Here is a 25,629-nt window from a genome sequence, read left to right on the forward strand (position 1 = left end):
ACATTCTTCTGTCCTGAAACAGCATATGTAGCAGTAGCCTATGACTAGCAATAGGTACTAGAATTTATATTAATCTGATCTTTATGTGATTTATTGTTGTACACTGTACAGTGTTTAGTAATTTTGTTGTTTGGTTATAAGCTTGATTAAGCTGTGATTTTAAACGTAGGCTACAGTTTTTATAACTTAGCCAAGGTTATTAACTTGACATATCATGATTGCGCAATGGCCTACTAATTGTATTTTGATGATGTAATAAAATGCAAATTATTACATTAACAGCCATTTATATAGTTTCAGGCTTTTCATGGGTTTTTTATGCCATGCTGGATTAATCGTGGTTTCAATTATTTGTGGTCTCAATTGGTGTTATATTACCTGTCATCAGATTAAATGTAACATCCAAAGTACTACATGATTTGGCAAGCTACCATTTTCGACTCCACAGTCCAGTAATAAACATTAAAAACGCTTGAATAGCTTTGTTGATTGTTTTGACATAACACACGACACATGCATCTAACACACAAAATATAAATTAACATAAAAGTGGTCCACTCCGGCTCGTGAAACGGCATTTTGCATACCCCGTGATAGGCCTGTCAAACTAAAAGTATTTATTTAGTAAAACTAATTAAGGATTAAAAGTAAGTTATAAACCTTATAGAAAAACCTGTTGACAGCACTGCCTACCTGTGGAGTAGGTGTGTCACGTGTCCACCAACCATCGTACATGTGATAAACCTCTAAATTTTGTCCGTGAACTTTTTAGAAATTAAACTTGAGTTTACCATTGTGATGTGTACCTAGTATTTTAGTAATACTTGTCACACCATTCATTTACTATGTAAATACCTGTTACTCTGTTGACACCGTCCTTGTATTTCAGAAACTGCTTGCATGCGGCCTACTACTACCTAGAGGATGCTCCTGCCCTGCCTCAAACCAGTGTTACGGACTGGGACAGCAGAGATCCTGAGTCTACTGTTCCTCTCAACCAGTTTGCCAGCCACGTTGCCTCACTGCATGCTGATGGCGACATAGGCTTCAGCAAGGAATACGAAGCCATTCAAGCTGTCGCTAACCACAACGAGTTCACCACAGAGTTTTCACAACACTCTGAAAACAAACTGAAGAATAGATATCTCAACATACTGGCTTGTGAGTAGACTTGCCTTTGCACATTTTGAGGCATAGTTTGTTATTTAGAAAATAACCTACAATTTTGTCTATGTTTTTATAGTTGCTTAGTTAGCATAATGCTTTTTAATAAAATAAAATATATTTTTTTGTAAGACAACATACAAAGTGGAGCACAGCTCACAAGAAATGACAGATCAATATATACATTTGAACTATAGTAATGGTACTATACCTCGTCAAGTAATCCAAATGTTGTTGAGGTTAACAACCTACATGTTTCGCTGTAAATACGGCATCGTCAGGGTTACAAAAACGAAGACATCGATGTCACACGCACACAATAAATACACGAATACGAACATTTAATTAGGGAAAGAAAATGTTCGTATTCGTGTATTTATTGTGTGCGTGTGACATCGATGTCTTCGTTTTTGTAACCCTGACGATGCCGTATTTACGGCAAAACATGTAGGTTGTTAAGCTCAACAACATTTGGATTACTTGACGAGGTATAGTACCATTATTATAGTCATATAAAGTAATCCAGGAGCCATCAACATGGAATTTAATACATTTGAAATTACCAAAGACACATTTCATAATGAGAAAAGTTTATTAAATATAGGTGGCAAACGATAAAGATTAATAGAGTAGGCTGATCAGTCTTAAGAATCAACTGAGGTACGTATTACGCATCAATTCACCTCAGTAATTAAATGGTTTGAAACCAAAAGTTCAAACAATATTTTTGTATTTCAGATGATCACAGTAGAGTGAAACTGTTGCCGATCCCAGGCCAAAGCAAGTGGAGTGATTATATAAATGCTAACTACATAGATGGGTTCCAGCGAGCCAATGCCTACATAGGCACACAGGGTCCGTTACCATGCACCTTTGATGCCTTCTGGAGAATGATTTGGGAACAAGGAGTTGCCATCATTGTCATGATTACAAACCTGGTTGAAAGAGGCAGGGTATGTCACTTATTGATCTTATCAACTTTGTCACTATTTTCAAAAAAAAAAAAAAAGTGCAAGTATTTTCACTTTATCACATATTTTCTACATATTTTCACATTAGGTACACAAATGTAAAATTGATTAAATCATACTTTACAAAGATCATTTCAATATCGAAATCATACCGATGTCGACGAAGGTCGTGCAACCAGAAAATTATCGCTATTGCTATGATCGCGCAAGACGATGATGATGTTTTCGTGACTATGAGAAACGATGATGATGTGCATGACCACAGGAAATATTCAGATTTTTTGACGCGATCACACAAGACAACGATGACGTTTCTGTGACCGTAGGAGTTGATGATGAGGTCTATACGGCCACAGGAGATGATCAGAATCTTTACGTCTACACAGTCATAGAAATGTTAATGAATTTGCTGCAATCTAGGGAGGCAATGATTATGTCTATTTTTTCTTAAATCTATCTTAAAATCTATACAAGTTATCAAATGAATTAATCTATGAATCAAAAATTCAAGATAAAATTAGCACGTTTATAAATATTACTTATAAATATTAATATTTATAAATATTAATATTCACATATGAGATGGTTTATGAATATTAATATACTTTTATTACTTAATAAGGTACTTGAATTCTTTATGTGTCATTTGAAAAGAATTTGGCTTTATTTATAATTTACACCCCTATTCTTTTACATGTTTGTATTACTTTGAGTTTTTTTACCTATCCAATAAACATTTACTTTTTTCAGAGGAAATGTGATATGTATTGGCCGAAAGAAGGAACAGAGGTTTATGGATCAATACATGTAAAACTAATCAAAGAAGATATTTTAGCCATGTATACTGTGCGGACATTGCAAATTACTCATGCTAAGGTAATTTAAGTTGGTTAAATGTTGATTGTTTAGTTTTATTGCAAGGAAGGTACTTTTGATTTGATCATCAGACATGAATCATACTCAGTCAATGATTTTCTGTGTCCCCAGCGTTTGTAGTTCTATGACCGACAGTTTTCTTGTTGCTATGAATTGATCATTATTTGCTCCCTAATAACACAATTTCTTGTTGCTGTTTACCCTTAGGAAAAATTCTTAACAGCAACAGCTCCATATACAGTCAGTTTTACTGAAGTACTAATTTATTAATATGGAATGATACATTTTGTAATAATATTCTCATACTGAAAAAACACTTGTTTGTATAAAACATAACATTCACACAATCTTGGACATATATTTTTTTTTTTTCCTACGCCAGTGGCATTTTACGAGAGAGTCACGAGAGAATAAATGTTTAGTGGATGTGCCGGGGATTGAACCCGTCCCTCCCGCACCGAAGTCCGAGACGCTAACCACTAGGCTAGCAATACAACCACCAACCAACCAATTGAATCTTGAAAGAAATCCATTCAATTAAAATATTCTGTACTTGCGTCTTACTTAGCTTTACAATAATAGGTCAAATACGACACGGTAGAAGCAGAGCTGTGGTTGTTATTTGTATCTTAATGCACCGACTCAAGTGTCTTAATGTACACAAGATTAAATATTAAAATTTTACAGGCAAAACGAAAAAAACACGGAGGTAACGAGCGACTCGTTTACCAGTACCATTACACCAACTGGCCTGATCATGGGACACCAGATCATCCTCTGCCAATATTGAGCTTCGTAAAAAAATCTTCCGCTTCAAATCCTTCTGATGGTGGTCCTATAGTTGTTCATTGTAGGTAAGTGGCCAACCCCAACATAACAAATGTGCATAGATCTTCTTCTAAGTCGTCCTTTACATATGCATTATTTGATTATGATTAGGGGTCTGTGGGTTCCCGACCCGGACTCGAAAATCGGGTAATTTTGCACTACCCGAAGGGTTGAGTGGGTAGAAGAAACACCCGAAATTGTTTCAAGCGGGTAATCCGGTAACCTATTATTATTAAAAATTTTAATGTTTAAATTATACAATTTTTGCTTTATATGAAGATAATAAATAAAACCTAAATTGTGTGCTCATAATTTTCCTAACCTCATATTTCAACACCATCCAATAACTGCCAAACTACTGATTAATCAGTCAAATAAATAGTCTTCCGATCCTTATTTTTGGCTACATCAATATCATTGTTGTCTGCTTGCTGGCACACCGTCTGCATTACTCGTACTATAGCATAATTAATTATTATAGTATATAGAACTCAACTGGACAGTCCCTGCCAAGAATGTTGGTATGGGACAAGAATATTTTTTTATATTAGGCCTATTCCTAGTGTTGGGAAGTTAAGTTTACATATTTTATATTCTATATTCCTTGTTTTTTTTTTATGAGTCAGAATGTTAAATATCATCGTCAAATATGTTATAAAATGAATAAATACATTATACAACGTTTATGATTTACAGTATTAAGTCACTATTTTAACTTAGCAAGAAATGCATCATCTGTGCATGAATAATCATGAAAATTAATAATACCCCCCTTGTCAGAACAGGCACTTCAATAAGTATTATCACAACTGTGAGGCTGCATGGTTGACAAGTAGGACTAACTTTTAAAAGAATTATACTTCAGCTGAGCTGAGCGTTGGGGTTCAGGGCGGGCCCTGTCAGATTTGGGAGTTACGGTGTAGTTTTATCAGTTTGTGACAAATTAATTATGGGTTAGAGTTATAAAGTGTTATTAAAGAGATTTAAGTAAATGTGTCTGTTATTGATTAAAGAATATTTATTTCCTTCAAAACTAATGTAAATAAAAAGGTAAAGATTATTCCTAAATTATTTCTCCGGAGTTTTCGTTTTTAACTAAGCCGGTAATTAGAACTAGAAAGACACCACAATCAACATACTGTTCCTGAAAACAGTTTCACTTTGGTCCAAAGGATCCTAGTTTGTCCATACATACACCCAAACCTGTAAGGGAATTAGAACACTATTTGCGAAAAGTCTCAGAAGTGCTTAGCCTATATTGGGGATAAATATAATAGAGGATGGTTGGCAGGCTTAAGATGCAACAATATCAAATTTAAGTAGGCCTAGGCCTAACTTAGCCTAAAGACACAGAGGTTTTATTTTGCCATTAAGTAACGTAAGGGTCTACTAACTTGCAATAGGCTATGTCAAAATATTAAGTTTGTGTTTAATCTTTATATTATTGATACTGGTAAATAAAATATTTCTAAGAGCAGGCATAAAACATTTGTTTGGTAAAATATCAATAAAACCCGAAAAATACTTGAAAATTGAGTTTTGGTCATTTTGAGCCCGACCCGAAAATTACCCGGACTCAAAGTGATCTTTTCAGTACCCGACCCGAACCTAATATTTCACTACCCGCAGACCCCTAATTATGATCATTATTTTTTTTAAATGTTCCTTTAAGGAATTGTATTTAATATACAGTATGTTGTAAGGTAAAATTCAGTTATTATTCCTATGGTGTGAAACAGATTTTTAAGATGTGGGCCTATTTGTAATTTTAATTGTTTCAAAACATTAACCCAACTCTGAAGATTATTGGGTTACATTGATGATTTTCATTTGAATCACGTTTTTCCCTGGTCATTTGATTGCATAATTCACTAGTTTTAAAAATCTACAGTATTACCTAGCACTGTTAATAACACTTTGAGGCATTTCAACTATGTTAGGATTGCTTAATTACTTTCAGGATTTACATTAAATTAATACTTTATGATCGGTATTAGTTTGCAGTTACGCACATATTGAATAATTATTAACTACTTTGTGATATTTTTATATAATTGTAACTTAAGTATATGATTAATTTGTATTTCACAGCGCTGGTGTCGGTCGCACTGGTACTTACATCGTGCTAGATTCCATGTTGAAACAAATCTATTTCAAGAATGAAGTGAATGTATATGGGTTCCTCAGACACATTCGAACCCAACGTAGTTTCCTGGTACAGACTGAGGAGCAATATATCTTTATCCACGATGCTTTGTTGGAAGCCATAACATGTAGCGAATCAAGCCTTAGCCCTGATACTTTGTCTCATCTACTCAAAACAGCTGCTTTGCCCGATCGAAGTCATGAGCATTGGAAAAGACTTGAAGTACATTTTCAGGTAGGTTGGTTAAATTGGTGAATCAAAGTGGTCCTAGTCCCTATGGCCTGTCAGGCTGGTATTTATAGTTCTGTTATAACTAAAAAACATATATTAGTTAACATGTATAAATATAGTGACTGAATGAAAGTGAGAACATTTTATATCTTAAAATGTGAAAAAAACTCTTTGGATGATGTGTCCCTTTCTTTTAGGACAATTTTGTGCCTGACCTAGTCATTAGAGGCAGTCGCCAATGGTTTTGACTTTGTAAGAATGTCGAGATTAGGTGCTATGTAGACAATAAAGAAGAGTAGGGCTTTTAAGCGAGGAAAAATTTCTCTGCGTGCTATAACTCTCTTTACTTAAAGCCATGCAATAATTTTAATGTTAGGTTAAGATACATGAGTTTTGTTGATATAGGGCTCATAATGCTATATGCGGGTTAACAAGTTAAATAGCCCACAAATGCTCTAGTTCTAATAGATATTTGCAGAAAGTTTTTGTTAACTTCCAAATGTCACAAATTACGACAAAAAACTTAGACGACATATTTTCATTTTAAGTATTTTTGCATGGATACATTTTTTGCAGTGTAAGCCTGACAGGCAAGAATTCATGAATTTTGTAACAATATTTGTAATGGTAGGAAAGTTACACATTATATTTTTCCTACAGTTACTTTAAATTATATAAATAATTAGTCTTTCAAACACTGTGCAACTCGTTTTTAGGTTAGGTTAAATCCAAACATTGAACGAAATGGGAAACGCTGCATCAGCTGATTGTAGTCTTAATACCTTTAAGTATTGCCAACTTATTTTCAAGCGTACACTAATTACGTGCATAATAAAAGCACACTGTTTTGTGTTGTTTGGTTGGAATGCTGGTGTGTGCCAAAGTAAAAACTGTGCACCAAAGTAAGGCTTTCTGTACTATAATCTGTGCAAGGATGCCCACTTTGTCGGGTGACTGTAGGAAAAATATATTGTTTGAGAACATCTTTGTTTATTTGCTAGTTCAAGTTTCATTAGACCAAACCTTTGAATATGGATAGAACTAGGCATGAAACTAAATTGGACTGTACATGGAGAATTCACAGGGTGTTGGTAAATTAACTCACAATGAACGAGTCACTAGCATACTAGTACACTTGTAAAAATGCTGATGGACTGCCGTTGTAAAGACTTCTGCGAGTGTCTCACTCCATTGTGTCAACATCCTGGAGTTATGAATAATAAAAAACTAATTTTTACTCCTCAACTATGGCATGTGATTTGATGAATATAAATCCTCTTTAATTACAGGCTTTAACCGCATTTCAACCAAAAGACTATAATTTAATATCAGCTAATAAAACCTGCAATAAGCCGAAGAACAGGAGTCAACAGTTTGTTCCAGTTGAATGTTCAAGAGTTCATCTAACTCCAAAACCTGGGGTTGAAGGCAGTGATTATATCAATGCATCTTGGTGTTTGGGTGAGTATATCATACTTAAAAATTCAAAATAGTAAAAGATTTTGCTGTCATTCAAACCTAAACCCAACAGTGAATGATTATTGGGGATTTAATTAACCCTCTATTGGTCACACCTATTTTTTTAACGCGACCGGTGGCACTATATCTATCAGATACATTTTCCTTAAATAAAAAAAAAAATACTTTAGACATATATTTTCCCACTAATTTTTATTTTACTTTATATAACAATTATAGATTTCAGAAACCTATAGATTTCAAACATATTTCAAGCCGTCTAAGCATTTCTTAGTTTGTAAAAAAAAGTTTTCAGACCTTATAACGTTCCTGTATTCATTAGATACCATGCCTGTCACACTTTATGTAAGTAAATTGAACTCAACATTTTCTTTGCTGGGTAAAAACAGTTTTATTTATTTCTATATTTAATGGAATTACCTAATTTTTGTATTATATAACAGAGATATATCACTTAAAAATGGGACCGGTGGTACTGTATCTATCAGATACAACGGAGCCATCAAGGCATGTGTGCACAGGACGACGCTGACATTGATACTTTACTGAGATTGTGGGGGGAGGGGAGAAAACAGCTCAATGGCCAAGACCGGTTTTGGGGCGGGAACACGGAGAGCTAATGATCCTGTATTTTAGTAGCAGGTTAGGGGCCTATTCCAATAATGGTCAAAACCAGGAATTTTGAATTTCAAAAGCAAAACTTTAGAAATCAATACTCTTCTTGGTTATGTTAGGGTGTGATGCTAGTCTATAGTTCGGCCACTTAGAAAACGACCTGCGCGCTAATGCTAAACCAATGCTGGAGGAGGTCACTTTCTAAGCGGCCGACCTATAGTAGTGGTTATCGTCTCTTTACTGTGAGAAAGGAATGTTTATCCTTTGCAAAATTTGTGAGGTTTGGGTTTCTTTGTCTTAAAAAAGAGTTTAGTGTTGTCTAAACAAAATCATTGGGGTAAATTAACTGTTGATTTACATTTGTAGGATTCAAGAAACTGAGAGAGTTTATTATCACCCAGCATCCGCTGACCTCCACTGTTCTAGACTTCTGGCAGATGGTGTGGGACCACAATGCTCAAACTGTCGTCTTGTTATCCCCCATCACCCCAGATTCTGAGGTAAACTTAACAATAACATAGAAATATATAAGTCAATTATTACTTTTTGAAAGAAGCAATTTTTTAGGAAGATTTTTTGGAGAGGGAGTTCAGCTGGCTACCTGAGAAAACTAGCTCCCAGTAGTTAAAAGTCACACGATAGAGGTAAAAAAACACAACATATTTTTAAGTTTAGGCCTACATCACAAAACCACAATGAAGATATATATATACCTAACTTAAACACCCTTAGGTTAAGTTATTTTATAATTATTAGGTGTGGTCAGTGGAAAACGTAAGTACCCATTTTTACTGTACTGAGCGTTTAATACAAATTTTACCATCTAAGATTTAACTCAAACACACACATGTGAAAAATGATTTGTAAAATTTATTTTGGACGTTTGGTAGTAAAAAATGGGTACTTACATATTATACCGACCACACCTAATAGTTATAACCTAACCTAACCTATGGGTGTTTAGATTAGGTTAGGAAGATTTTGTTATTTAAACTAATTAAAATCTTATTTCAAAGTTGATTTATTGGTCTGGTTGGTATAATACGTAAGTAGTACCAAACATGTTTAGTAAGATCATTGAGTATACACATACTAGAGTAGACACTCAAACTCAGTGCTGTTACAAAGTAGCGTCAGCGGCCCAAACTACGCCATCTCGGGCAGTTAAGTTGGTTTTTAACGTTTTGCTTGTTTTAGGTTGTAAAATGTTGTTTTTGTTGATGAAATTTGTTTGTTTTTTTGTAGTTTTATTGTTTTATAATGCATGTTTATTACTAAATTATTTAAAAGGGCTCATAGGCGCACTACACTACCAACCGACTACAGCGAACCAAATGTCAGCGGCCCAAACTACATTCCCAAAATCGGTAACTATTAGCATTATTTGTCCCCTCCTTTACGTGTATACTCAATGGTAAGAATTAAAAATTACATTACCATTGAATTACTGTAGTATGCAGTTGCTCAATAGTACATCAATTTTACAGGAATATTGCGTCTTCTGGCCTGCTGATGGGGAGAGTCTAGATGGAGAGAACTTCAAGGTCAAGTTGATAGAGGAGAGTGAGCTTGACAACACTGTGTCCAGGGATTTGACCGTCCAGTCACTTCAGGATGACTATGAGTTGACTGTCCGGATAATTCAGTCCCCCGTAGTGGAACCTCTGACTGATCTGCCGGCACTGTTCAAGTTGCTCAACACTGTACAAGAGTGGCACCTCGAGTACCAGAACGGCCCTATTGTCGTCATCGATCGGTAGGTTGTGGTATTGACTAACTAAAGTTGGTTTTCAGGGCGCAAGTGGAGCACGGAAAGCAGAGTCCTTTTGTCTCAGGTAATTTAAGGGTACTGTTTTCCTAAAAGCGGAGGGGACCACCACTAGATGAGCGGAAAATTGCTTCTCTGCATAGGAAAACCCAGCTTAACACAAGTAGACTTATCTTTCCATTGCAACATCTGAAGATTTTTGTATGTGTGGTTCATGTGGGTGATGTTAAGTGCTAGTACCATCAAAATTTTTTTATAGTTAATATCATGGTTTCTGATTTACCGTTTGGTTATAAAACCAGAGGAAACAGAGGACAAGGTATTGTCTGTTGTTGTTAGATCAATTTATTTGTTTAAGCTAGTTTTGAAATAACTAGAAACAAATGGTAAACAAAGACATGCCCCTACATGTACTGGACGAAACTGACAGTAAAATTTTCTTCACCTGATCCATAAGGATGACAAATCTTGGAGTATTATAATAACCTGTGATTGTGATCAAGTTGTTTCTTGTGTCCACCCCTGAGGTTACATTGGAAACCTAGTCCAGAAATTAAAACTTGGATAGTTAGAGGTTGGATATCTACATTCAGTCCCGATTTGTGTAATTTTGTGTATAAGTGCTTCACAAACAAATTTAGCATGTACAGTATCTAATGAAGCATTTTTGTTTTTGGAGCTTCTTTATTACTAAATAAATCAAATAACTTTGCTAAAAACTGTTTAATTTACAGTATTATAAAAATATAGACCGTCTCTATTTTCTTATTCTAGGAAGAAATTGTTGCTGTGTTGCTGTTGTGTGATTCTATTACATCTTTCAGCTCCTAGACTAACCGGTTTGATGTTGGCTCTACTATGATAAGCTCAAATTATAAAAACAACTCCATAATTTTGTGCTTGATTTGTGTTTTTAAAGGTATGCAAATACAAATTTTTACAACTGTCACGTGTCGTCAGCTCTACCCCAGTCAGTCGCGACTCACCCTCAGCCGGCGACGTCCCACGTCTTGTTTTACCATCTAGTCGGCCAGTGCTATTTTGTTTTGTGTTTCCGTGTAATGTTATTTGTATACTATTAAACTTGTTACAAACTCCACCACGAGAAAATTTTAATGAAGTCTTGACATTCTTCTGACCTTATGATGTGCTCCGTCTGAAGCACAAAACAGTTAATCTAGTAAACTTAAAAGAATCGTTTTGGACAGTAACAAGATAGTACAAATCACTATAGTTCATATTTTTCTTCACATATTATGTATTTTTACCTCAACAATAAAAAATAACCATGCATATAATGTTATAGATATGGAGGCACTGAAGCAGCAACATTTTGCAGCTTAGCAACACTTGTGAAACAGCTAGATTATGAGAATAATGCAGATGTTTGCATGTATGCAAAGCTTTACCACAACCGTAGAGCTGGGGTTTGGCAGACGATGGTAAGCAAATCACAGTCATTACCTAAAGCTATGTTCATAATGGAAATAACAGTAAAAGCATTGTAAGTACAAGGTGTCCACGCAACTGGAGTTGCAGTATTTATAAGGGAATTTTTCGGCGGCGTAAGTTATAGGTAGCCTAGTTTAGTCAAAAATACAGATTTTTTTCATTTCACTAAGTAAAATATTTTGTTGTTGAAATAATTACTATAATTGTATAAGCGACGAAAGACCACCATCAACAAAACATGGATAAGCAGATGGTACAATGTACATTTTTTAGACAGAGCCAGGCGTCCTGAAAGCCACGATGGTGGGCCAGGTAGACGTTGTCTGGGTTGAAGCTTACAGGGAAAACGTAAAATTCAAGCTGCTTGACCTCCCAGCAGCGCCTCAACGGTTGTCTATCCTTTCTTGAATCAGTAATACTAGGTGGCGTTCGCAGAGGCATCCACAAAATTGAGCGGAGTCATCAAGGGTTTATATTATACTAGCTGTAACCCGCGGGCTTTGCCCCGTTTAACTTCTTAATTTTCAAGATTATCTCGTTCGCATGGCTCAATCACGTCCTGGTTGAAGTTTGTTCGCTACGCTCACTCACCTTTAGGTTGGAGCTCGTTCGCTACGCTCACTCACCTTTAGGTTGGAGCTCGTTCGCTGCGCTCACTTGCCTTCAGGTTAGCTCGTTCGCTACGCTAACTCGCCTCCAGGTTGAAGTTCGTTCGCTACGCTCACTCACCTTTTGGTTGCAAATTAGCTGTTGTCATAAATGTAAAAGAAATAATAGTGCTGCACACTGTTGGTAATTTTTGTAACTTTAATGCTATTGAACATCACAGAACAGAACCAACTTGTTTAATTGAAACAGCTGTTAAGATTCAATAATTTCATTTCTCATAAGGTTAACATGGGAAACTCCAGAGCCACTGGGGCGGAGCCCGAAAGGATTTTTGAAATAAGAATATGCCTATATGTTAATCGGGAATGTGAGCTATCATCATGCCAAATTTCAGCCCAATCCGACCAGTATTTTTCGCGTTCACTTGTCACAAACATACATCCATACATCCATACATCCATCCATACATCCATACATCCAAACTTTCTCATTTATAATATTAGTAGGATTGTTTTGGTCATACTGCAGTAATACCAGTCGTTTTTAATGCATGCGTTGCGGGTCTAAAGTAGCAATTTTACTCTTAGGAAGTAAAAAATGTTTTTATCCTCTATGGAGTAAAAATCAGCTGTTGTCAACTCAGTTGTAAATTTCTATTATAAACGATTGCATGTATCGAAATATGTATCGATTGGTGCTTCGAAATTATTTTAACCTACAGTCTACAGTCTCTTCCTAAAGCGTTTTAGCTTTGCAGATACATTAATCCATTACCACACTCAACACGCTCACCTTTACTACTTCCTTCACCACCCCCTACGTCGTGGACCTATTTCCCTCTCTTCCCATAACATTTTAGGATTGCAGATATATTAATGTAATTGCCAAAGACAGTTCCCACACTCTGCACTGCAAGCCTTACCACTTCCTTCACCATTTCCTACGTCATAGACTTGTTTCCTTCCCTTCTCATAGCATTTTTGGATTAAAGATACATCAATCTAACTGCCACAGACGGTTTTCACACTATGCTCATACTTTACTACTTTCTAAGCCTTTTTCTACATCGTGGACCTGTTTTCATCACTTTCCATAGCAATTTAGTATTTTAGACACGTTAATCTAATTGCCACAAACATTCCCCCACACTCCGCACTGCTAGCCTTTACTACTTCTTCCACCATTTTCTATGTCGTGGGGATGCTTCCATCCCTTCTCATAGCATTTCAGCATTGCAGATACATTAATTTAACTGCTACAAACGGTTTCCAGTTCCCACACTCCACACTGCTCACCTTACTAATTCCTTCACCACTTCATACGTCTAGGACCTTTTCTCTCCCTTCCCATAGCATTTTATGATTGCAGATACCTTAATCTAATTGTCATAAACAGTTTATATACTCCGGACAGCTTGCCTTAAATACTTCCTTCATCACTTCCTACGTCGCGGACCCGTTATCCTCCCTTCCCATAGCATTTTATGATTGCAGATATCTTCATCTAATCGTCATAAACAGTTCCCACACTCCGGACTGCTCGCCTTTACTACTTCCTTCACCACTTCCTACGTCGCGGACCTGTTTCCCTCCCTTCCCATAGCATCATAGGATTGCAGATACCTTAATTTAATAGTCATAAACAGTTCCCACACTCCGAACAGCTTGCCTTGACTACCTCCTTCACCACTTCCTACATCGTGGACCTGTTTTCCTCCCTTCCCACAGCATTTTATGATTGCAGATACCTTAATCTAATCGTCATAAACAGTTCCCACACTCCAGACTGCTCGCCTTTACTACTTCCTTCGCCACTTCCTACGCCACGGACCTTTTTCCCACCCTTTCCATAGCATTTTATGATTGCAGATACCTTAATCTAATTGTCATAAACAGTTTATATACTCCGGACAGCTTGCCTTAAATACTTCCTTCATCACTTCCTACGTCGCGGACCCGTTATCCTCCCTTCCCATAGCATTTTATGATTGCAGATATCTTCATCTAATCGTCATAAACAGTTCCCCAACTCCGGACTGCTCGCCTTTACTACTTCCTTCACCACTTCCTACGTCGCGGACCTGTTTCCCTCCCTTCCCATAGCATCATAGGATTGCAGATACCTTAATTTAATAGTCATAAACAGTTCCCACACTCCGAACAGCTTGCCTTGACTACCTCCTTCACCACTTCCTACATCGTGGACCTGTTTTCCTCCCTTCCCACAGCATTTTATGATTGCAGATACCTTAATCTAATCGTCATAAACAGTTCCCACACTCCAGACTGCTCGCCTTTACTACTTCCTTCGCCACTTCCTACGCCACGGACCTTTTTCCCACCCTTTCCATAGCATTTTATGATTGCAGATACCTTAATATAATGGTCATAAGCAGTTCCCACACTACGAACAGCTTGCCTTGACTACTTCCTTCATCACTTCCTACGTCGCGGACCCGTTTTCCTCCCTTCCCATAGCATTTTATGATTGCAGATAACTTAATCTAATCGTCATAAACAGTTCCAACACTCCGGACTGCTCGCCTTTACTACTTCCATCGCCACTTCCTACGCCACGGAACTGTTTCCCTCCCTTCCCATAGCATTTTATGATTGCAGATACCTCAATCTAATCGTCATAAACAGTTCCAACACTCCGGACTGCTCGCCTTTACTACTTCCTTTGCCACTTCCTACGCCACGGAATGTTTCCCTCCCTTTCCATAGAATTTTATGATTGCAGATACCTTAATCTAATTGTCATAAACAGTTCCTACACTCCGGACAGCTTGCCTTGACTACTTCCTTCATCACTTCCTACGTCGCGGACCCGTTATCCTTCCTTCCCATAGCATTTTATGATTGCAGATATTTTCATCTAATCGTCATAAACAGTTCCCACACTCCGGACTGCTCGCCTTTACTACTTCCTTCGCCACGGACCTGTTTCTCTCCCTTTCCATAGCATTTTATGATTGCAGATACCTTAATATAATGGTCATAAGCAGTTCCCACACTCAGGACAGCTTGCCTTGACTACTTCCTTCATCACTTCCTACGTTGCGGACCCGTTTTGCTCCCTTCCCATAGCTTTTTATGATTGCAGATACCTTAATCTAATCGTCATAAGCAGTTCCAACACTCCAGACTGCTCGCCTTACTACTTCCGTCGCCACTTCCTACGCCACGGACCTGTTTCTCTCCCTTCCCATAGCATTTTATGATTGCAGATACCTTAATATAATGGTCATAAGCAGTTCCCACACTCCGGACAGCTTACCTTGACTACTTTCTTCATTACTTCCTACGTCGCGGACCCGTTTTCCTCCCTTCCCTTATAATTTTTGGAATGCAGATACCTAAATCTAATCGTCATAAACAGTTTCCACACTCCAAACTGTTCACCTTTAATACTTCCTTTAACACTTCCTACGTCGCGGACCTCAAGCTAGTGTCGTCATTTGATTATTTTATGATCCATACCACCGTTTATGTTCTAATATCTGTGGAATAATGCTATCAGCTATTTATTTATCTACTGCATTCAAAAGTCAACAGCTGATCATATGTCTTTGTTTATGTGTCAAATACTGCTTCCATAAGGATTACATTGAAACTTTGAGACCCAGTGGGGCGGATTCCTGAGAGTTATTTTTAACGCCATATAGATGTTGGAACTCACCGATATTGTCTTTATCACCATCCAAAATTTGAAAACGATTGATTCAGCCGTCTAGGAGGAGTTTGCGTATTACGAAATGCATAAAAGTCGACGTATAAGAGCTTCGCTCAATGAGTTATAAACCGATGGCTAATGTACTATACTGTCTAGAACTATGAAGATATAGTGTATCGTAGTTGGTGTCTCCTACAAATGCAATGATTATTTTTAACGTTTGTCATCAACCGGACTCATGCTGAGAAATCTAGGATCATTAGAGTGTTATTGAAATTAAGTGACCGTAATTTGTACAGAGATGCGTTGCCATTCTGTTTATGCTAGAAAGGGATAATAGACCCTACATTTAATTGTTTTTGTTAGAACGATATTTTATAAAAGAGAAGATTTTTTTAATGCTATGTGTTTCACAAGAAAATAATCCTTTAAACAAAGGTAACCACTAGAGAATTAGTGAATTAGTACGTACCAAATTGCATCAAACTCGGGAAACTCAAAGTCATATGCGTAATCTTTAGCTTTGTCCATATTTACACAGATATCATCCGTTCTTGGACTACTGTAACTATATTCTGTGAACCATATTTTAAGATATTTTTATAAGGTTTGCTTGCTTATATTGCTACATTAGTTTTTTTTTTCATGGCAAAACAATATCAAATATGCATAATGACACTTATATTTTAAATAACTGGTTTACAATATGATATGAACAATCTTCTAACTGTATATTGTTATCTGCAGATTGACACATGCTTATAGGCGACTATTGTACATTACGAATGTGTGTTCAAAAATATACATCATTGGCAAAACAAATCAAACACAAACAAATCAAATCATAAACACAAATTACCAAAAACCTTCATATACAAACGAAGCAAACCTTGTTAAACAACCTTAACACGTTCGGTGCTAATAATTTATGAGTATTGCGACCCTAAAATGTGAAAAAATTATAATGTGATTACTTACTCAAAAATGATGTCAGGGTATCCAAAATGATAATTCTAGATGTCTCAGGGTCAATTTTGGCTGAAATAGGTAACACCACACTTCCGGGGCAGGGTTTCCTCTCCTTAGGTACTGATGCCGGTCCTTGTCCAACCCGTAACTATTTTTCAGCCCCTCACACTCATAGTAAATAGTTTTTATATAGCCAAAAAATTTATTTAATATAGCCTTACTGTTGTGATTAATTATTAAGGAAATAATGCAATATTGTTGAGTGGAATAAAATCAACCGTTTGCATGCAAGTTATAAGCACTCACGTCTATGTCTACACATTTTTGTGACACTCTGTATATATATGTAGATAGTTTGATGCAGGATCTAGCCCAAAAACTACAAGATTTGTACATTGATTTTACAAAAGTTTGTTAATTTCCGCAACTATTAGCAACTTTATGAGAGAAGTGCTAATCATAACACTTTGTGCTTGTAGGACAACTATCTACTGCTTTACCAAGCCCTTGAAGTCTTATCAGCCAGTAAAGGAGTCTCTTTAATCTCCTCTTCTAGTCCAAATCACCTTCAGCCCAACGGCTACACCAGTACCAACACCGGTGCTTCCTAGTTAATAAGTCTTCAAGTCAAATGCTAAAAACAATCTTTACCGTTAAGGTTCAGATCTATATTACTCCGGCTGAAAATATTTAAATTGTGAAAAATATCTAGCTTTACATTCAATTGCTACATTTCTAAGAAATTTCAGTTATGATTTCAAAGTGGCAGTATTGGAGAAAAAATTGTATAACCAAACTACATCTGTTTATTCCCATTTTATATGTGCATCATTTTAATGTGAAAAAATGGTTTAATAAACTACTTAGTTTAATTTTAGCTCAAACTTTCCTTCAAAATCTTTTTGAAAAAAATGTTGAATTAATTTTATCAACATTTTTCAATTGTGGTTAAAACTTATTATTTTCATCACCTTTATTTAATGTTTAGAATTTAGTAATGGTAAAAATAAGGTTTGTTACAATATTGGTACAGTCGTTCTATAACATATTGGGTTTTAGAATGTTTGTATCTACCCAAAGATTTGTTTGCAAACAAACAAAATGGCCAGATTTGGCAAATCATATTGTTAAATTTAAATGGTTCAACATTACCCAAATGTTGTAAATTTGTGATTTTTTATTTGTTTTTCTTGAAAGATCAAATCTGAGTACAATTTAATCGAGGCTTTTGACTACCTATTTATTTACAGGGTAGGTTTAAAATTTGTTCCCAATTTAGTATGTATCCCATCTCAATTCCACTTGAAGTCTTTAAGGCCAATGTTTTTCTTACTAGTCACAGAAAGTTTAAAATCATTGGTAAAATGCTGAGATAAAATAGTTTATAACATTGAAGCCAAATTCAACATATTTTGTTGGAGTTAAATAATATGAAATAAGTATGCATGGCCTATAGCAACTAACATTTTTTTGTGAAACAAACAAAATTACCTTTTCTCTTTCTAGTCCCAAAAGCTTCAGTCCACAAAAATATTAGAGTCAAAAATATTTTATGGGGACAAAATTTAGACTAACCCTGAATTTTTATAAGTTTTTAACCTGTATATATAATAATTTATAAGATCATATTGCATTAAGAACAAATGTTAATTGTATGTTTAGGCCCTAGTTTTAAACGTGTTACAGTTTCTTTAGTTTGAAACTTGAAAACTTGAAGTCATATTTGTTGATTATTGTGATTATCTTTTTCATGAACAAAGAATTTTTGTTTTAATAGGAAAAAATAAGTACTCTAACGTTTTCCACTAACATATAATTCCAAACTGTTTGAAACCTTTATACATTTATGTTACTTTTGTTAAATTTTTGTGTGGACTGTCCAGAAAGGAACAAATCATGGTGAAGGGGCCATCGTAATGTGCACATTCACTTTTTCCTCAGTGAACTTAGATAAATGAGCACTGCAATTGAAAATGTATCCAGTTTTAAATTCTATGAAACATTACACACAAATTAAAGTTGTTGTCAGATATGAACGTGTAGTCGTGTAGCAATGAAAATTATTATTAAATAGTCACAGAACGACAGCAGGATTTTAGACTAAAAATGTAAAATGGAGAAATTGTGTGAATATTGTTTGATTACAAAAATTGAATGCAATCGTTATTGAACCAATTTAAAAATACTTCTGTAAGAAAACATATAAATCTAGCCGGAAAAGTTTGGGAAATCTGACACGAACATGGAATAAAAGTTGGTTAGCAAAAAAGGAAAAAAATCAGGATAGCAATTAGGAGATAGTAAAAACATAGGGAGTAACCAATTAACTCATTACCCAATTCCTTGGCCGATTACACCTTTTTTTATCATCACATAAGCCCCCGCCAAAAGAACAAATGCTGCACCGAGTTCTTGTGCACCTGCAGTTGCATTCACAAGCGGAAACCAGTTGTTTTTGGTCTTGCGGCTTTGTTGGTTACAATGTTGCTCAAAAACTAAAAACAAAATCAGTGACATTGTTGCATTCACGAGCGGAAACCAGTTGTTTTTGGTCTTGCGGCTTTGTTGGTTACAATGTCGCTCAAACAAAATCAGTGACATTGTTGCATTCACAAGCGGAAACCAGTTGTTTTTGGTCTTGCGGCTTTGTTGGTTACAATGTTGCTCAAACAAAATCAGTGACATTGTTGCATTCACGAGCGGAAACCAGTTGTTTTTGGTCTTGCGGCTTTGTTGGTTACAATGTTGCTCAAACAAAATCAGTGACATTGTTGCATTCACGAGCGGAAACCAGTTGTTTTTGGTCTTGCGGCTTTGTTGGTTACAATGTTGCTCAAACAAAATCAGTGACATTGTTGCATTCACGAGCGGAAACCAGTTGTTTTTGGTCTTGCGGCTTTGTTGGTTACAATGTCGCTCAAACAAAATCAGTGACATTGTTGCATTCACAAGCGGAAACCAGTTGTTTTTGGTCTTGCGGCTTTGTTGGTTACAATGTTGCTCAAACAAAATCAGTGATATTGTTGCATTCACGAGCAGAAATAAGTTATTTTTGGTCCTGCGGCTTTATTGGTTACAATGTTGCTCAAACAAAATCAGTGACATTGTTGCATTCACGAGCAGAAACAAGTTGTTTTTGGTCTTGCGGCTTTGTTGGTTAAAATGTCGCTAACTTGAGCAGAGTCTAAACTCGAGCTTAACTTCAAACTTTATATAGTATAGATCGAGTCAACTAGTTGGCTTCCAACAACACTAAGACTAAGAGTCCACGGCTGAACACTAGTGGTGTTAAATTAACCCAGCAATCAATTTTTGAGATGATTGTACAAAATTAAAAGTAACGGTGTTAGGGGAAGTGGTTGCACATGCCCATCCCGCTGCCCACTCTTATTGAAACTATCTATAACTGTATAAATTCAATGAGCGTGTTAATTTATTTCCCAATGCATCTTACTTTCTGGACAGCCCTTGTGCAACAAAGTGTAATTCATAAAGTAAATCTCAAAAGTTTTAACAATCTTTCTATTTTCATTTTGAAAACCTATTTCTTGAGACTTGCATTCTAAATAGATTTCCTCATACGGTATGAAATAAGCTGTTTTTATCACAACGCATGCTTTTGTATAAATTATTTTTACAACTCATGTTGTGTTTGGAATTATATGTAACCGGAATGTTATGTTTGTTAGGCCTCAGTATTTTTCTAATGTTGGCTTTAAGTTGGACTCTTGAAGTTTGCTCATAGCCTTGGCAGTACAAATGGTGTAATATAAGTTTTATATTACACCAAAGGGGTAAATTCAAATTATATTTTATAAATTAACACGTTACAAATAATTTTATAATGTATTTAGTTGTTTATCTCGAATATACCTTTATCAAGACTGCTAAATATTGAAATGTATTAGTTAAACTGTATTTAAAATTTGTTATACTTTTGTATATTTTTTTTTTTTTCAATCTTATTCAAACCTATTGCTTCTAGTGTTTAGAACTGCGCTACACTTTTGTGGAATATTTCCATAATATAAAATTGTTAAAAAATATACTTATAAGTATAAAAATTACAATAAAGAAAATAAGTTTTCAGTTAAAAAAAGTTTCAAAGTTATGTTAGTTAAAATTAAATTTGGAATCCTAAAAAACTTGAAACTTGAAGTAGCATAGTTTTAATACACTAAAAGTAACCGGTGGAGTACAACTTTAAGTATTAGCTTTAGTGTTGATTCATTTTGGATTTTTAGTTAAGTAACAACTAACTGCATTTAAACTTCAAAGTGAAGTCGTTTAAGTCATAATAAATATACAAACACTGTTAGTTAATTTATACATTTATATCTTGAAACATATTCTATGTAAATAGTATGTAATGCTATTTTAGTCAAGCAATGTTTTATATAATGTTGTTAAAATACATTTTGTATCCCATCATTGTTTTCTTATCGTAGTTAAAAATGTTTAACTTCTATGTGCTATTGCATAACTTATCTTTGGTTTATGACAAATCAATAAAACTTGTTCTATGACATTGTAATTGTAAAACTATTCTCAGGGTAATATGCAAATTTAAGTTATTAGAAACCAGTATGCAGCCAAGGAAAATAGGGATTGTAGCATAAGTTATTCTTCTTTTTCCTCCGTAACAAGTTTTATCATTGTTACATGGGCTTGAAAATAATTTTACCTTTAAGTATTTGCTATAAATAATGACATGAAAATTGTGTGAGTAATAAAGGAACTTGTTTTGTTATGTTCAAACAACAGTTTGTGCTACAATCCATGCATATTGATTTATTTCCGTTTGTATACTTTAATATATTTTACAGTAAAAACTCAAATCAAATCTATAAATAGTTGGACCCACAATATTTAACATCTGATGAGATTTTGATAAACTTAAATGTGTGTTTAAGATTATATGAAATCAAAGTGAGTGTAAACCATTGTGAAATCCCTCGTGTTGTTAATTTAACAAATTTTACCATTACAATCCAAATCAACCATTTCCAAGTTCAAAACTTTTTACCCCGTGGCCAGTTTTGTTAGAAAGTAATGAAGTGGATTTGTGTAACTAACAAAATCTATGAACTGGATCAGGTATGTATCTGCTGTTTATTTCATAATTCTGTTTAAACTTATTTTCGGAACTAAGCTATTTAAGATGTCTCAAGAGATTAAATATTTTAAGTAATTCCATCTTTGTTTTAAGCTCGCTTTTTCCATCAAATAAATCCATTTTCTGACTTCAGTAGTTTTTTTTTTTTTTTTTTAAAAAAAGAGGTTGGCGGCCTCTTTTAACCTTGCATTTGCCCGTCCACATAGACTAAGCGCCCGTGCGTGGATCGTTAACAGCAAAGCAAGGAGTGAGCCAGTACAGTACAAAGGTGAACTGTACTGATAAAATGTTATCGGCAGTGACCAGGATCCGAACCCACGACATCGCTGCCTTGGGCCCGAAGTCCGCGACGCTACCGACTGAGCCACCGACTCACTAAATAACATTCATTATTATTATTGAAATGAGTTCTGAGTGTTTGTATGATAAATATCTTAGGAGTTCAATCCCATTACAAAAAATAAATAATTGGCCCAAAATACTACAAAGACCTTTTAAAGTGAATTCTTAAACTATCATTTGAAAAAATCAGCATTACCATTGACTATACACAGAATAGACTTCCCATGTAATGTTAAAATTTGAATCGAAGACAATAGATGAAGTTCAGGACCATCTCACCAGAGGGTACTTAGTGTATTGGGTTAAATATTAATGAAAACCAATGCAGTATCATAGCAAACAGCTGATTGATTTATCACTTGACACAGAATATTGTCATTAGTTGATGGACCATCTCAACAGATTGCACCACGTTTTTTGCTAAACATTTTTACATTACTTGGGAAGTCTCTTCTGTGTATAGTCAATGGCATTACCTACTTGATCTCAAAAGTCAGTTATGAAAATATGATCATGCACAGGTTTTATTCACAAACATTTGTAAAAATTCAACCTCTAGATATAATTATATTGCTTGTATAGTATGCTAAGTTATGAATAATTTATCTTGACTAATAAGTTATTCTAACGAACACTAACGTTTTTTATTTATGTATTGTCTTTTTCATTCAACATAAAATAGTACAGGGTCATGATACCAGTGTATGAAGCAACACTAGAGTTTTACAATTTGTAGATAATTACTCGTATGATTTGCATTTATTTTTGTAAAGTTGATCATAAAAAAAAATATATTTTGTAAATTTGTGTTTCTGTCTGTGTGAATTTAAGAATTGCGTGACCAACACTTTTTTATTTCAGTATTAGCTCTAAAAGTTTCAATATACGATTAGCTTTAAGTTCAAATTTAGTTGACGTTACAGATAGTATTTACAATTACATGTAACCAACTGTAAACTATACTGTCCACCATTTCAAATGTGTCATATTATTGGACTAGAATGTCCTAGATTTATATAAATGTTTAATTCATCACTAGTCATCTGATAACTAACTGTTTGATTGCAATTCAATTGTTCTGATATGTTACTGTTTTATATTTTATTAAAACACTTAATTTGTATCCTAAAGTTGACTAAATTTCCCCTGTGGTCAAATAGTTTATAATTTATAGTTATATAAGATGTTTGTGTTTTAAAAACCATGTCAATGGTACATCATTAGTAGTTTTTATTTACACTGGCTAAAGTGTTTAATCTTTCCCACCTTGACAAAATATCCCCAAGCATTAGTAAATCTTGCTCTATGAGTAAGTAGCTGCAATTATCAACATGCATTATGTTTTTAACCTTTACATAAATATATTACCAGATTTGATCATTAATAAACAAAATGGACCAACAACTTGTTGTGATACCATACCAGGCTTAAAATCATTAAGTTGTGGTAGCTTACCTGAGAAGATTAGAGTCCAGGGGCTAATAGATACATAATGATCCTTTAAACAACAATTTACTTTCACTAACAATGAAATTCAAACAAAATAATTAATATTAGTTGTGTAGGGGCATGTGTAAATATAGGAAGGTTTGTGGGATTTTGAATGAAGCAATTGTATGATTGGTGGCGATATTTAGGTAATGGTATCTAGCATCGATCTTTTAAGCATACCTTAAATCTTTTAATAAAAACTGATTTGTAAAAAGTTAAATTTAATATTGTGTTGGGGTTTGTAGTTTGACTCTAACTCGTCCAATTTAAATGATCGATAGCTCAAATGAAAGCCCTTACTTAACTGAATATTTTAAGGCTAGAACAAACTGCAAGCGTTAATAAGAACTGGAGATATAAGAAAAATTATTTTAAAAATTTTCAAAATACAATATATCCATAAGAAATGTATTGGGAAGAGTTTTCATTTGAATATATCTTCCAAACGAAAAAAGATATTTAAAAACGGGTTTCGGCATTGAAATCAGTGTGAAAATTAGTTTATAATGATGTGTCACAAAAACATCATTATATTTTTAAAAAAATGTATTAATAATATCCAAGATGGCGGCCAAAAACACCAGCTAGGCCACGCTTTTCAGACAAAATACCCGGTAGTACTTGATTCTACATGTCATTACCTATCTATCACCACCAATCATATAACTGCTTAATTTAAAATCCCACAAATTTACATATGCTTACATGCCCCCAAACTATGGAAAAGTACATTATTTTTTCTTTTTAGGCTTGTCTTTTGGCTTCTTCTTCTTGTCAATCTTGTAGGGTCCGATGTGCCTCCTCACCATGGTACCTCTCCACCAGGCTTGTATCCTAGTGGCCATCAGGCTGATATGCTGCTGGATCTCGTGTTTGTGCTCTCTTGCCGTTCTCTCCTCCAAGTAATTGTTGATCTCTTCATTGTGTTTCTTGTACTTGAACATTCACACTCAATTAATAATTAAGAATGAGTCAGTGTACTAGAAAACAGAGCTATTGAATGATAATTATACTCAAAATAGGCTATACCTTGGTCAATACAGCTCACAAAAGTTGTAACTTGTTTACAACTTGAGCTGTATTAGCGAATTTCCCTATAGGGAAGTAGCTATTGCCGTAGATGGTAAGACCTAGACCCGTGACAGATATACTTTTTCATTTTGATGTCACTAGAGGCCAAAAACACTATTCTTTCAAACTTGTATATGTGCATATACGTCCGTGAACGCAATAACCTGGGTATTTTTTCTCTGATATAGGGTTGAATGATTTCGCGAACCAGCAGATCGGACTATGGGAACGGGGCAAAAATTGGTTTTTCTTTTTTTGACTCTCAAAACAAACAATTTCCCAATTTCTCTTTCAACATTTTTAAAGAGCTTAAAAACTAAGAATTTAGTATATTGAAGTGTTCTTTTACGGTTATTGGTTACGGAGAAAATTTAATACACTGTAAATTTAAAACTCCATGTTATTCTTAGGGAGAATAAGTAAACTGTTGTAATTTACTTGTTTATGGATATATTTTGATCAAACTTTTACAAATTTATTAATTTTATACTAATATATTCATATTTTACTAAAAAACACACTTTATTGCCCTCCCTGTAACATCAAACCTAGTTACTTAATAAACCTTATGTTATTTAAATAGATTTAATTGGAAATCTAGTTAACTGTGACCCTTGAAATGGTTACTTACTTTCCGTGTCCGGAAATCAGACTTCGCTTTTCCAAAAATTAGCTACCGATATGGCTTTGTCATTCGCATGTAAAAGATCATCTAATGGGCAAGACTGGTTTAGACGTGGGCAGATCAGCAGATGGCCAGGATCCTGAACAGCACCACACGCCACAAGATGTTTTCTTCGTCTGGTAAGAGACCCCATTTCTGCAT

At 34.9% G+C, this 25,629-nt stretch overlaps 1 protein-coding gene across 1 annotated transcript in view; it reads left to right on the top strand.

Annotated features, from left to right (window-relative positions):
• LOC128998526 (tyrosine-protein phosphatase 99A) overlaps positions 1 to 19,165 on the top strand; it is a 30,836-nt gene extending 11,671 nt beyond the window's left edge. The window contains exons 6-15 of the mRNA XM_054424698.1: positions 890 to 1,161; positions 1,903 to 2,117; positions 2,886 to 3,011; positions 3,699 to 3,865; positions 5,931 to 6,219; positions 7,506 to 7,677; positions 8,677 to 8,810; positions 9,798 to 10,066; positions 11,385 to 11,520; positions 17,263 to 19,165. Of these exons, the coding sequence (XP_054280673.1) occupies positions 890 to 1,161; positions 1,903 to 2,117; positions 2,886 to 3,011; positions 3,699 to 3,865; positions 5,931 to 6,219; positions 7,506 to 7,677; positions 8,677 to 8,810; positions 9,798 to 10,066; positions 11,385 to 11,520; positions 17,263 to 17,394 (1,912 nt within the window). The 3' untranslated portion in view covers positions 17,395 to 19,165. The remainder of the gene's footprint in view (positions 1 to 889; positions 1,162 to 1,902; positions 2,118 to 2,885; positions 3,012 to 3,698; positions 3,866 to 5,930; positions 6,220 to 7,505; positions 7,678 to 8,676; positions 8,811 to 9,797; positions 10,067 to 11,384; positions 11,521 to 17,262) is intronic.
• Positions 19,166 to 25,629: the final 6,464 nt, after the last annotated feature.

The sequence above is a fragment of the Macrosteles quadrilineatus genome, unplaced genomic scaffold (genome assembly GCF_028750875.1).
Source record: "Macrosteles quadrilineatus isolate MER2022 unplaced genomic scaffold, UCM_ALF_1.0 Scaffold_7__1_contigs__length_78375512, whole genome shotgun sequence".
Classification (NCBI taxonomy): Eukaryota; Metazoa; Arthropoda; class Insecta; order Hemiptera; family Cicadellidae; genus Macrosteles; species Macrosteles quadrilineatus.